Here is a 13,961-nt window from a genome sequence, read left to right on the forward strand (position 1 = left end):
GTATTAAGAGCTTCATATGTAAAACAAGTGTTCAGTTTAATGAAAAGCAGTATGTAACAGTGTCCTTTCTGCACTGGCCTTTTTTGGATTTTCAAATAAGTGCTGAATTAAAATGAAGAAATTCCAGCCTCCTCTTGTGCCAGGATGTTTCCTTTTCAAGTGCTCGAGCATGCACGTTGTGCTTCCATGAAACGCAAGTTCTGCCTTGCATGTATTGCAAACAACTGCATTTTTGGTTGGATGTTTTGTAAAACTTTCCCACACCTTGCTTGTTCGCATTCGCTTGCACTCCGTCATAATTTGCGCTTCTTTTAAAAGTTCTCTTCTACCGCATTTGTTAGGGCTGCATTACACTCTAGCGCTACAGCGCCGTAGCGGTCAAATCGCGATATTGCAGGCCCTTACATTAGGACACGTGAGAACAAACGACTACTCGACAACAAAGATATTTGTCGACAATTTTTTATTGTCGACGTTGTCGACAATGTCGACTAATCGTTTCAGCCCTACTTCTAACCAAGAGCGGGTTCTTCCTTTCTCCATACTGTTTTTATTATTCTGGTGCACGTTTGGTTTCGTCTAATCTAATCTCTTCATAAGAGTTTGTTCCAGAACTGTATGGGATTTATAGATGTTGGTGTTTTTTGGCCCTTTCTGTGTATGAAGCTTGCTAAGGATTTACATCTTTTGCATCTTAAGGATTTACATGCAATATTGTGTTTGTATTTACTGTGATGAAGTTTTCTCTTGACTGTTGAATTTGGCAAAGATATGCCTAAATGTGAAAGTATCCACTACTTAACCTACCCTTTTTTTTAATAAGTCATGCATTACATACTTACTGAAGTCTGATGCTAGGTACATCATTCTAATAGGCCTGACATGGACACGATGAAACATGTATTCTTATCCCAAAGAACAGACTGAAAACATTTTGACCTGTTAATTTAAAATTGCATATATTCATTCAGAGTTATTGCCATCACTCTGCTTGCCATCACTCTGCTTGCCATCACTCTGCTTGCCATCACTCTGAATATGCTGAATATGCATTGAGAAATAATGTTTTGTGTGAGAGCTCCGCTGTAGTGATTTCTGTTAGAGTTCAACAAATTGCCACACTGCGGATGTTGTCTAAGTGTAATCTTTTATTACATATTAATACATCATAAAGGGTAAGAGAAGAAGCCAAAACATTTATGAACATGTAATTATTTTCTCTAATTCTTTCTGGTTATTAGCAGAACAGCCATAATACTAGGATTCCTTAAAAGCATAAGGACAAAAGTATATGCCTTTTTAATATATAAAAACAATGTTATTAGTACAAATTTCATTAATACAATTATTACATTAATACAATAATTGCATTAGTATAATTTGTTATTAGTACAAATGTCTGTTGTAAAAACTAATAAACTAACGTTAAGATTTGGTCTGAAATGTCAGAATAATAATTTAGCCAAAATGACACCTTTCAAATAAAATGTATTAAGACGTTTAGATATATGTAAATACAGAATAGGGAATATCTAAATAAACAACTACTATGGATCTTCAGATAAAAGCTGTTTCTGTAGATCACTGGTTTCAGTCCAAAAAAGTTCAAAGGGCCAAAAGGTTTGGAATTTAGAATTTTCCCTGATAAGTTAATCATGTTCTAAACTTCAAAAAAGATGTAAAATCCTGATCTACAGCAGCCCTGTAGCTTCAAACAAAGTTGCTGAGTTTCTCTTGAGCAACAGTAAGACGGTCCACGCGGTTCTGCATGTCAATGCGATGTCTGCTGATATCCGACTCTTCACGCAAGACATCAGCCACGTTGGCACCGTCCATTAAACCCAACATCTCGCTGCACAGCAGCTGAGCAGATTCCTTCAGCATGAAGTATCTGATCAACATGGGCACCTGATCAGCCAAGCGCTGCACCACAATCTGTCAGGAGACGGAGAAATCTCTAACTCATACAATTTCCAGGTTTCAAGGTGAATGAATGTGTATTTTTCTATATTTTACATTTAGTACATCGATTTTTCTCAAATTATGTACAACATCAAATTAGATAGGCAAAAGTCTACATTTGGAGATAGAAAGCATTGTAATATTAATACAATAAGTGTTTGTAAGAACTTTTCTTAAATTAAGATTTATCTTTATACCAGTATGCTTTAGACAACATATATGATTTGCATATAATCCACACTGTACTGTTTAAATATATATATATATATATATATATATATATATATATATATATATATATATATATATATATATATATACATATGTATATATGTATATATATATATATATATATATATATATATATATATATATATATGATAATAATAATAATAATAATAATAATAAGAAGAAGAAGAAGAAGAAGAAGAAGAAGAAGAAGAATGAATGAATGAATGAATAAAGCCAAAATACATTGTACTGTTGGATTGGAGTATACAGTATAGTTCATTGACCACATAATTACTAAACCCTACCTCATAATAAGCCTGTAGCATTTCAGGATATTTGCTTCTGTTGTCAAATCCAGCAAAATTATCTTCTGAAGCTTTCTGCCCATCAGTACAGTGAATCTCATTCAAGGTTTTGAAGTAGATGCCATCTTGAGTGTAGACCAGTTGCTCCATCTCAAACTGCTCCATGATCCTCTCCTCCACCTTGGCTTCCTGCTTTGACTGAATGTTGTCTATCTTGTTCTGGGATGTTGATTTGAAGTGTATGATTACAGAGCATCACAATGATGTGATTGAACAATTTCAGAATTATTTTACATTCCAAGGATATGAATGCTTTAAAACTTAAAAACAGTATTTACCATTGCAACACAGTGGAGGTAAGGGTAGCTGAGAAAGCAGGTTTTGGAGACATCTGAAAACTGTTGCTGAATGGTGTCTGAAACATTAATATAATAAACCTGATAATATAATATATACAATCACAAAATTACAAATTCATGGATGACAGGTTTTCTGTTGGCACAAATGCCTTGTTTTCTTGTTTCTCGTGGCTTGCATTTTTTTCTTCTTGTGGTATGATGGTTTTAAATACATTATGATATAATGCTGTGGAATAATGAATGAATGACTGTACATTAGTCAGAAAAAACATAATGGGCTGTGGGCTATATCTGGACTGATAAATGTTGCAATCCAGTAAACCAAATGAATCCATGTTGTAATCCGAAATCAATTAAAAGATTGTGAAAACAAATTTCTTTTACTCCATACAGTAATAAACACATTTAAATTGAGCTGTTTACATTATTTTTCTACTAACTTACTGAAAGTTGTTAAATTGAGGTAGTGCTGGTTAAACGGTGAAATCCTACCTCGGATGAACCTGAGTGTGTTAATGGCTGGTTCTGTTAGCTGAATCACAAGCTTCTGCACCACCATCTCAAACACCTTGTAGTCACTGAATCCAGGCAACTCTCGTCCTCTGTGCTTCAAGTCATATTCTCTCACCACTTCCTCGACAGTTATGTGAACTATATTGGGTGTAAAAGTCAGTTTCCCCATAAATTTCCACCAACAGGCATCTTTAACTGGATTTTCGACAAGGCAAATCTTAGCTACTCAGGACTAATACTAGCTAAATTTTATTAAAAGATCTTTCTGAACACCTAGGGTGTCCAACCCTACCCGTAATTGGCCGGTGTGGATGCAGGTTTTCATTCCAACAAAGCAGAAGCCACACCAGAGTCTATTGAAAGTAAAGATCAACTAATTAAACAGGTGAAATCATATGTGGCTCTTGCTTGATTTGTATGAAAATCTGCATCTACACCAGCCCTTTGGGAGTAACATTAGACAGCCCTGCTCTGTATCAGTGCTATGTGCATGGAGACAAAATGTATTTTGGCCATTGAAAATGGCATCTGCATATGGACTGTGTACTTACATGATGCCTTTGTGTTGTCAAGATGCTCTTTCCACTTTCTGAATTCAGACCGAAGCATCACAAACAAGTTATCATTGTTGATCACTTCCCCAGATGCCAAGCGGTTGATATTATCATTAAATTTCGTCAAGGTCTGAAAGAAAGATTTAACACGATTTAGGGAGGGTGCTATTATGCTGGATTAAAATAATAAAAAGAAAGTTACAAACATTAATAAAGAAGGTCTTCCTCTTCTGTGGATCCAGTGGTGGTCCAGCTTCACACTGACTCAGATCTTTTCTAAAGCTCCACAGCTGCTTCTTGATCTCCTCTGAGATAAGGGGTAATGATTTCTATATATATAAAAAAAAGTAATGGAGCTAAATTAGATCATAAAACCTACAGAATTAATGAACTGATATTTAATTTCACAGCCTTTGACAAATATGTAAATTACAATTACAATGAAGATTTAATTTTTTCCAAGACTGCATTTTACAATACAATCTTTCTTTTACAGTGATGAGAAAGAGAGAGAGAGAGAGAGAGAGAGAGAGAGAGAGGCATAGATATGTTTGTGTTGAAGTATAGAAAAGAAAGTTGCTGAAATAGTAAAGAAAAAGGAAAATAAAGGATCAGTTTGTTTTCCCAAGCCTGCTCCATCTCCTCATTCCACACTAAGAAAAGTGTCACATGAGTCAATTGCAACACTCTGTAGTCTCAAACTTTCTGAATCAATTTCATGGCTCCTTTTTATCATTTTCTGATTATAATACCACACTGTTTTTACGTAGGTTCAAATAAATAATATAATAAATATATAAATATAAATAAATAATATATAAAAAGAGTAAAAGACTGGAAACATACTTTGATGTGATCAACCAGGTCTTGAGTCAGTTTGTTGGCAAGACACTGAATAGTTGCTTTCTCGTCACGCAACAGGCAACTGACAATTAAGACAATTACAGTAAGTTCCCAGTTACCATTAATGGATCATAAATAGAGGTTCATATGTTAGAAATAATACCTGAAGTATTCATGACGTCTGAAGAATTCCCTCTCTACTCGAGTGGCCTCAGTCAGAGAGATCTTATCATCAATTTGCTTTTGGCCACGACATTTAACAATGACATAGCCTTTGCTTAAGGGAATGACCTGATTTCGGATTATATCCATGATGTTCTTTTCTGTTCCCTTGTCTATAAGGTCTGGCTTTGTAAGAATCGCTGTTAGAATAAAACAGTATAATAATAATAATAATAATAATAATAATAATAATAATAATAATAATAATAATAACGTTATTGTTTTTGTTAATGAACTTGATTCTTTACCCAGAGTCCTTTTTCCTTCAGGATCCACTTCCTGTGCCATTTTCAGGGCTTCTGTTGTTGCTATGTCAACGTTACATGGGACCACGACCAAATTTATTGTTTGATCCTTCTCTATATATTTCCATATGAGATTTTTGATCTAGACAAAAATAAGACAAACAGTGTTACAATTTCAATAAACGGCTGTAGTCTGGTTAGCAAAAAGGATCAAGCTACAGTTTACACTCACCTGATGTCCAATGTCTTCTGGTTGACCTTTTACAGGAACTCGGGCAATCCCAGGGAGATCGATCAGTGTGAGGTCACATACATCAGGAGCCATGATCTCCAAAGTGATGAGTTCATCACAAATTCCAACTCCATCTCCAGCCAGTTCATTCTGGGCTGTTACAGTGATGGAGAAAGTATTATAAAAAATTAAACATATGTCTTTTAAGCATTACAAGTTTTTGTTAAAACACATTACCACTGGATAGACGTTCCCCTTTTTAGAATCATAAGAAAGGGATATTATCTGTTTGTCTTTATCTGTATAGCTGTTTTTACTCACAAATTTTACCAACCTTCCTTAACATAGTTCTCAACTAGTGAAGGGTCATCAAACTCAATGAACTGTTCTTTGTAAGACATTACAGCATGCCATTGAACACCACATTTTATCTTCCTCAGCTTTAGCTCCAGTGGACATCTTGTCACAATACCTAAAGTTAAAGAAGCACATTATACATCAGCTTTTGCTTCCCTACTTCGCCAAATCTTAAACAGGGAAATTGTACTGACTGTGTGTGTAAAAGAAGAAGTGAGATGTTGTGGCTTGAATTCTGAGCTATAAAAATCTCAAAAATTCTAACAATTCAAATGTAAAAATGTAATGTGGTAATATATTTATTACTTGGTAATAGAAATAGGAAAACACTCACCACTCCCTCTGGGCAATGCCACCCCAGATAGTGCTTCCAACACAGAGCTTTTTCCAGAACTCTGATCTCCAATTACAGCAATAGTTGGCAAAGCCAAATCTTCTTCAATACCAATCAGCCTCAAAGAGTCAATCAGATCAATATAAGGACGAACTCTCTCCTCTAAATGGCCGTGGAAAACCCCTTCCATTGGCTGTCTGTGAATAAAAACAGGCATTGAATTTTACATATGACACTCACACAACTGATGACTCTCTGATCATTCAATTTATACTGACCTGTTCTGACCATCATAAGCAATATCTTCATAACTACCTTGTTCACTCTCCATCATCTAACAAACACATTTCAAAAGATACGTCATTGTAGCGTTCCTTTAATGCTTTTTGGTATAAAATTTATTTTTAGTACTCTCACATAGAAATGAAGGTATCTTACTTACCTGGCTGGGAACAGCAACTTAATTTCACAAGGGATGTGAATAAACTGATAGTGCTTTATGGATGCACACACATACACTCTGTATATGCCACACCTCTAATATAGAAGTGAAAGGAAAACTGAAATAAATGTCCACATTTGTGCAATAATTTAAGAAACCAACAATGAATCATCTGATTGTCTGGGTTTTCCTGTGTTCCATTGTTTCGAATTTTACATATTTTTATTAGGCTTCTCGCAGTATCATGTAAATCTCAAAGGTTTGAGGTTGTAACTGGCATTGTTTGTGTTAGTATAAGAACTGATGAATCCAACAGTCTTCAGAACCTCTACAGCTGGTAGTCTGCAGTTTCACTAAATGTTATCAGCTCTCCCCCAGTCCCTCAAAGTATTAATCACATAGTACTTAATAATTGACTTCAATTATACCAAAGAAAGAAAATGATTCAGATTTGCCAGACTGTTTGTCAGATATTTTTCCAACTGTAATGAAGATTCAGGAGAAGTTTGAAATCCATTTGCGAATTTTAATGAGAACACAGAGCAAAATCCAAAACAGGGAACAACAGTGTGGTCAGAAGAAACAGTCCATGAGGCAAACAATCCAAAACGAAAGTCAAAACACGAAATACAGTGAAACACAGATACAAAGGTCATACACAGGCAAAACAAGGAACAAGGCAGTAGCATGGCTCAGTATATAGCAATAATCTGTATGCATGGTAACCTCCATGCAGAATTTAAATCCTAATACCAAGAAGTGAAGTGCTCAAAACTTTGGAGAAGGCTCCATCTGGTGACCAGGGGTGGAAATCGCCATGTGTACTGTTACAGAGCTCCCCCTTCTAGGAACACCTCCTGGTTTTCATCTCCTTTGGGCTGGAGAGTGGGGTGCTGAGTGATCGGGATGGGTTCGGTGGAATTCTTTGATTAAAGCAGGGCCTAATACAGTGTTATTTGACAGTCAGAAGGAAGTTGGAGGATGGGCATGGAGAGTCATACCAGTTGGCCGGCTGGTATTATGGATGGGGCATCTTTGGCAGTCTGCTTGAAACCTTTGGTGGTGAACGGCTCTTCGTAGTTTCACATGTGCACTTTCCTATACTACCCTGCTTCGTTGAAACCATTCATCTACCACGGGTATGTCTGTGGTTTAACCTGACTATTTAATCGGACTCTGGTAGCACCATAACACACCACAACACCACAGCATACAGTGGAATGGGTTGAAGCTTGTTGATGTGTGGGTCAGGGAGTTTTGTGCGTATTCCACCCATATGAGGAACTCACTCTAGGGTTAGGGTTAGGGTTCTGCTGTTCTCTGCTACAGTATGATCTCAAGTAACATCTTAGTTCCTGGTTTAGGAGTTTTGCTTGCCATTGGATTGGGTATTATACCTTGAAGTTAAGCTCAAATTGACCGCCAGGCATTCGAAGAAGGCTCACCACACTCTCAATATGAACCGGGACCCAGATCAGAGACAATGTCTTTGGGTACACCGTAATTGTACCCTAGTCCACTAGAGCCATGGAGGAGGGAAAACCTTTCAGCATGAGCTTGTCTGCTCTCACCATGATAGTGGTGAAACATTGGGAACTGTGGAGGTTGTTGATAAAGTACACTGCAATGTGGGACAATGGGAGCAGTTCCAGCAGCCCTGCCAGTAGTTGGATTGATGTACACTCTTTTGTGCAAACTAAGCAGGATTGAACATAATCTTGTATGTCCAAGGGTAGAGATGGCCTTGAGAAGGCATTTTGGACAAGTGCTGTCATATGTTGGATGCCCGGGTGCAGGAACTCTCAGCTGTGTGCACCCACTGGATGACCCTGGGTCTCAACCCTGGATGACCCTGGGGATGTACTGCTTGGAGGGGGGCATTTGAGCATGGTGGGTTCAATCTCGTGCCTGCCATATTTACTCTATTAGTTCCCATCGGATGGGGCAACAATGATGGATGCTGGGATGATGGGCTTAGGGTTGGGCATTCCCAATCGTGTCATTGTGGTAAGACAGGACATAGGCCTTGCAGTTTTTGGTTTCTGGACAATAGATCAGTGCAAAGTATAAGTATTTGAAAAACAAGGCCCATGTGGCTTGCCATGGGTTCAGTCTTTTGACATTCTTAATTCCAGGTTTTGATGATCTGTGATTAAAATGGGTGCTGGGCCAACCAGTGTCTCCATTCTTCCAGCGCCTCCTTGATGGACAGGAGTTCTCTGTTTCCCACATCATAGTTGCACTCAGCCGGTGTCGGTCTCCTGGAGAATTGTTAAGCTTGTGAGTAGCTTCCCTGGGTCATTGACACTTAACAATGACATAGCCCCTGGATCCCACTACTGGAAGCATCTACCTAGACCTAAAAGGGTAGCATGGTGTCTCAGAATGGGTGCTCTGGTGTGACCTGAAATGGGAGTAGTGTAATTAAATCAGTGGAATCAGAAAGTATAATTTTAGGGATGTGCACTATGCTGTTTTTCCTTTTTTCCTTAAAAAACTATATGGTGGTATTTCACAATGAGGGTGTAAAAAAAGACATGAACTTACTTTCATTATTTTATATCACAAAAACTTGGCATCTTGCATTTTAACAGGGAGATTGTAGATGTTTTAATGTCTGTTGTATGTGAGCTGACATAAATATATACTCTGTGATGGGAGTCCTTTTTTTAAAGCAAGAGAAAATTAATTGATTAAATTTGAAAGAAAATTAAAAAGGCATACTTAAAAAAACAAAACAAAAATAAATGTATTTGTGTGGGAGGGAAGCAAAGTGTTTAACGAGGATGAATCAAGTGCAGGGTATGTAATTTGCAACGGCTGTGAAGCGATCTATGTAAGTGACATCCACAAGACTGGTACCTCAAACATGGTACATCATGTGTGTGCTAAACCAAATGGTGAGACAAGTCAGACAAACACCTTTTTTCACCTCTAATTATGTCTGTAGGGACAGCAAAATAAATTACCACTAGAAGTTAAATCCAAGTGGATGCATGTGTGAACCTGCCTAGATATGCACTCCTGTTGCAAGCCTGTGATTTCTGTGCTGGTCCCAAGCACAGATAAATAGAGAGGTTTGCATCAAGAAGGATGAGATTGCTGGGAATGTTTTAGATGTGAAAAGAGAGTCAGACAGGGTAATCAGTTTAAAGTTAGAAACTGAAAGGGTAATGTTGAATGTGGTCAGTGGTTATGCTAAACAAGTAGGCTGTGAGTTAGAATAGATGGAGAGATTCTGCAGTGAGTTAGATGGGGTGATAGAGAGTATTCCCAGATGGGAGAGACTAGTGATTGGAGAGGACTTCAACTGGCATGTTGGCAGTGTTGTGCTAGTTACTAAGAAATAGTAACTAGTTACAGTTACTAGTTACTTCATTCAAAAAGTAACTCAATTGTTGATTACTTAAACCAAAAGGTAACGCATTACTGTTAAAAGTAACTTTTTAGTTACTTTTTTAAAGAACGTTCTTTAATGTTCCCACTAATGCCCTTTTAATGCGTTATGGTCTATACAAACACAAAACTGACTTAAACACAAAGTAGTTTTTAAACACTATTTTATTTAAGTCAGACCAGACAAACTGAATATATCACAAGGATTTCTGAAATAAATAACAAAACAAGCTGAATAATATATTTTGTTGTGGACAGACCAAATGTCTGCAGTGGTTGCGATTAGGGATGAGCGAGTACACCATTATCTGTATCTGTATCCGTATCTGTTAACCATATGAATTATCTGTATCTGTATCCGTACTCGGAGTGGGTGGTGCCTAACCTGGAAGTGGGTGGAGCTTGTCTTGAAATGGGCGGGGGTTTAACCGGTAATAATTAATTTGTAATATTTATAACACTAGCTTACTACCTTTATGTTTTTATGAAATACAGCAAAAACGTGTCAGACACTCAGTGTCTCGTTACTGGTTAGAGACAGCTGAAGGTTTAAAAAAGAAAAAAAATCTCCGACAGGCAGAGACGCAATGCGAGTCGCATTCGACCAAGCAAGCACCACGTCTGAATGAACCCACATTTACCAGAACTCTACTGGTTAGTAAGTACGTATTATTAACGTTACAACCCGAAGTAAAAAGCTGAAGAAACCCTAAACGTTAACGGAAAAGACCCGCGAACCCGAGTGACTGAGGGAGAGACAGAGAGCTGTTCTGTGTGTGACTGTGAGTGAGCAGAGCGAGACACAGCAACACAATACATCTGTATGTGTGTAGGGGAGGGGCGCTGTGACTAGCCTATCACAGAACGCTGACACAATCAGCTACCCAATGATGATTTTCATTCAATCCGAGCACAGATATTGACTCGTATAATACTCGTACTCGCCAGAAGTGCTTTATCCGTACCGGATACTCGTTTCAGCCGAGTATCCAGCTCATCTCTAGTTGCGATGTAGTCTAACCCCTTGTCTTCAGCTAACTTTCAATTTTTTAATATTCTTTATCCAAGTAGTTGGAAAAAGTTTTCGTCCCATTTGCTGTGTGCCGCCTAAACATGTTATCATGCTAATGAGCTGCCTGAAAGTCGGTGAATCCACAGTAGAGACAGGCTGCATGTTTTCAACAACACACCATGCAATAGCTTTGTTCATCTGCCCGGTTAAAATCTAGTCGCTGTTGTTTGGCTGGAGGGGCTTGACTCACTTTGAGTGTGTCCACCGACACCGGGTTAGATTCTAGCTTCGTCGAGGCATGTAGTTTCTGGAGGTGCTTTGACAGATTGGAGTTGCTGTTTATCACAGTAGATAGGACCTTCGAACACAGCTTACATTTGACTAAAAGGTTTTTGTCTTTATGCTCAACTAAAGTGAAATAATGAGCATATTTCCACTTTGAGAAACTCGTCTTGCTCTCGCTTTGAGTCGCCATTACTGCCGCACATAAATTAATAAACGGAAACACGCCCACAGTGCGGCGTCTTCGTGTTTACAGTAGTTGGCATCCACCAATCCTACAATGCATTGCTGCTGTAAACAGGTTAGGCTGTAGGCTACAATTCAGCCAAAATGAATTAATTTAAAAAAGTAACGGACAACCGCACCATATGGTAATGCTAACCGAGTTAATTTATTTAAAAAGTAATGCGTTACAGTATTAGTTACTGTCAAAAGTAACTGCGTTACAGTAACGTGTTACTAGTAACGCGTTACTGCCCAACACTGCATGTTGGTGAGTGGAACGGGGGTGATGACATTTACATTTCCAGCATATGGCAGACTCCCTTATCTAGAGCGACTTATATTATCTCATTTTTATACAACTGAGCAATTGAGGGTTAAGGGCCGGACACACAACCTTCCAATTGGTAGCCCAACACCTTAACCACTACGCTACCACACACATGATGAGGAGGTGATGGGCATGTTTGGTGTTAAGGAAAGGATCTTATAAGGACAGATAGTGGTTGACAGATGGTGGCGGAAGGAAATGGCTGAAGTCAACAATTATTTCCAGATTAGAGAGAAACATAGAGTTACATATAATAGTGGAGGTAGGAGTAAGCAGGTAGACTACATTCTATGTAAAAGGTGTGCATTCCATCTGAGAGAGATTAATGAGTGCAAAGTGGTGGTAGGACAGAGTGTAGCCAGACAGCATTGGATGGTGATGTGTAGGATGTCTCTGGTGGTCAGGAAGAAGTGAAGAAGATAGACAGAAAAGAAGAGTGGTGGAAGTTGAAAAAGGAAAAATGTCATTAGGAATTCAGTCAGAAGCTGAGACAGGCTTTGAGTGGTCAGGAAGCGCTTCCAGATGACTGGAAAATTACAGCAGAATTGATCAAGGAGACTGGTAAGAGGGTGCTAGGTATGTCATCTGGAAGGAGAAAAGAAGATAAGGAAACATGGTGGTGGAACGAGGAACTACAGGACAGAATTCAGAGACAGAGGCTAGCTAAAAGAAGTGGGATGTAGAAAGGACTGAATAAAGTAGTCAGGACTACAAGGAATCGCAGCACAGAGTGAAGAGGGATGTGACAAAGGCCAAACTGAAAGCTTACGATGAGTTGTATGCCAGGTTATACACAAGGGAAGTGAGAAGGACTTGTACAGATTAGCGAGACAGAGAGACAGAGATGGGAAGGATGTACAACAGATAAGGGTGATTAAAGATAGAGATGTAGACATAGAGAGTGTGCAGAGAGGATGAAAGGAATATTTTGAGGAGCTAATGAACGAGGAAAACGTAGGGGGAAAGAGGTGAATATTGTAAAGCAAGAAATGCTAAAGATTAGAAAGAATGAGGTGAGAGAGGCTCTGAGGCGAATCAAGAGTGGAATAGATGAGATATAGATGATGAGGTTCTCTTTAGGAGTGGCAAGGATGGACAGGATTAGGAACAAGCACATCAGAGGGACAGCTCTGGTTGGCTGTTTTGGGGACAAGGTCAGAGAGGATAGATAGAGATGGTTTGGACATGTACAGAGCAGGAAGAGTAGTTATATTGGTAGAAGGATATTGGAGATGAAGCTGCCAGGTAAGAGGTCAAGAGGAAAGCCAAAGAGGAGATATATGGATATGTTAAAAGAGGACATGATGGTAATTGGTGTGACAGTATAGGATGCAGAGGATAGAGCTTCTTGGAAACTGATGATTTGCTGTGGTGGCCACTAACAGGAAAAGTAGTAGAAGAAGAAGATGTTGTCTCTGCTAAAGGATTCCTTTAAGTGAAACCATTTTTGTTATATAGGGCTGTAAATATATGGTGTGCTCTGTAGTTTATAAGCAACATGCTATTGCGAAAAAAAACGTTCTTAATTGTTACTTTATGTATTTTTGGAAATTTGCAGTACAATATTCAAAATTGAATTGTTTAAAAGATGGGGTTAATAGCTGATATCTGTCAGGACTTAGCCCGGACTTTGGCCACTTGCATGTGTTTACGTTTTACGTCACGTGTCTGCCCTGCCTTCGTCTTGCTCCTCCCTGTCCACACACCTGTTTCCCATCGTGATTACCCTTTGTCTATTTAACTGTGCCGCGTTGCCTTGTGCAGCGCGGAATCTACTGTGGTCTTAGTTTTGTTTAGTCCTGTCTCGAGTCCGTGTTCCTGTTTTGTGTACTTGTTAATAAATCCCTTTTGTTTTAGTTATCCTGCAATTGGTCTGCTCTGTCCCGCGTTCATGACAATATCCATTCATTGCTCAGATTGAGCAAATTTATTAGTTTGCGTTCATGTGTGTTTGCCTGTTCAGGAAAGACGGAAAAAGTGACATTCCAGCTAAAGTCTGAAAGGGAGTAAAGCCAGTGTTAGAAGAACCTTTTGTTTCATTAAGAAATTAATATATAAATGTTCATTTAAAAGCAGCTTCCATTCAGTGTATTATGATATGCACAGATTACTCTAACTG

At 38.4% G+C, this 13,961-nt stretch overlaps 1 protein-coding gene across 1 annotated transcript; it reads right to left on the reverse strand.

Moving 5' to 3' along the window:
* Positions 1-1,565: 1,565 nt before the first annotated feature.
* LOC132839868 (interferon-induced GTP-binding protein Mx3-like) lies at positions 1,566-6,688 on the reverse strand. The gene is made up of 14 exons (XM_060861083.1): positions 6,600-6,688; positions 6,436-6,491; positions 6,158-6,354; positions 5,801-5,938; positions 5,467-5,621; positions 5,238-5,376; positions 4,931-5,129; positions 4,771-4,849; positions 4,131-4,253; positions 3,922-4,054; positions 3,350-3,508; positions 2,837-2,913; positions 2,499-2,717; positions 1,566-1,935 (listed from the first exon to the last, which is right to left on the reverse strand). Exons 2-14 carry the CDS (start codon positions 6,489-6,491, stop codon positions 1,711-1,713), a joined length of 1,899 nt encoding a protein of 632 aa, XP_060717066.1. The 5' UTR covers positions 6,600-6,688; the 3' UTR covers positions 1,566-1,710.
* Between the last annotated feature and the right edge of the window lie 7,273 nt (positions 6,689-13,961).

This window comes from Tachysurus vachellii, chromosome 24 (assembly GCF_030014155.1).
Source record: "Tachysurus vachellii isolate PV-2020 chromosome 24, HZAU_Pvac_v1, whole genome shotgun sequence".
NCBI classification, from domain to species: Eukaryota; Metazoa; Chordata; class Actinopteri; order Siluriformes; family Bagridae; genus Tachysurus; species Tachysurus vachellii.

What these genes read in the sequence shown, in the direction of transcription:
- LOC132839868 (XM_060861083.1), bottom strand. Translation starts at nt 6,491, where the DNA reads ATGATGGAGAGTGAACAAGGTAGTTATGAAGATATTGCTTATGATGGT. An exon ending in CAGAAGACATTGGACATCAG is followed by an intron (nt 5,377 to 5,466) that starts GTGAGTGTAAAC and finishes ATTTTTGTCTAG; the next exon opens with ATCAAAAATCTCATATGGAA. An exon ending in AGACGTCATGAATACTTCAG is followed by an intron (nt 4,850 to 4,930) that starts GTATTATTTCTA and finishes CTTAATTGTCAG; the next exon opens with TTGCCTGTTGCGTGACGAGA.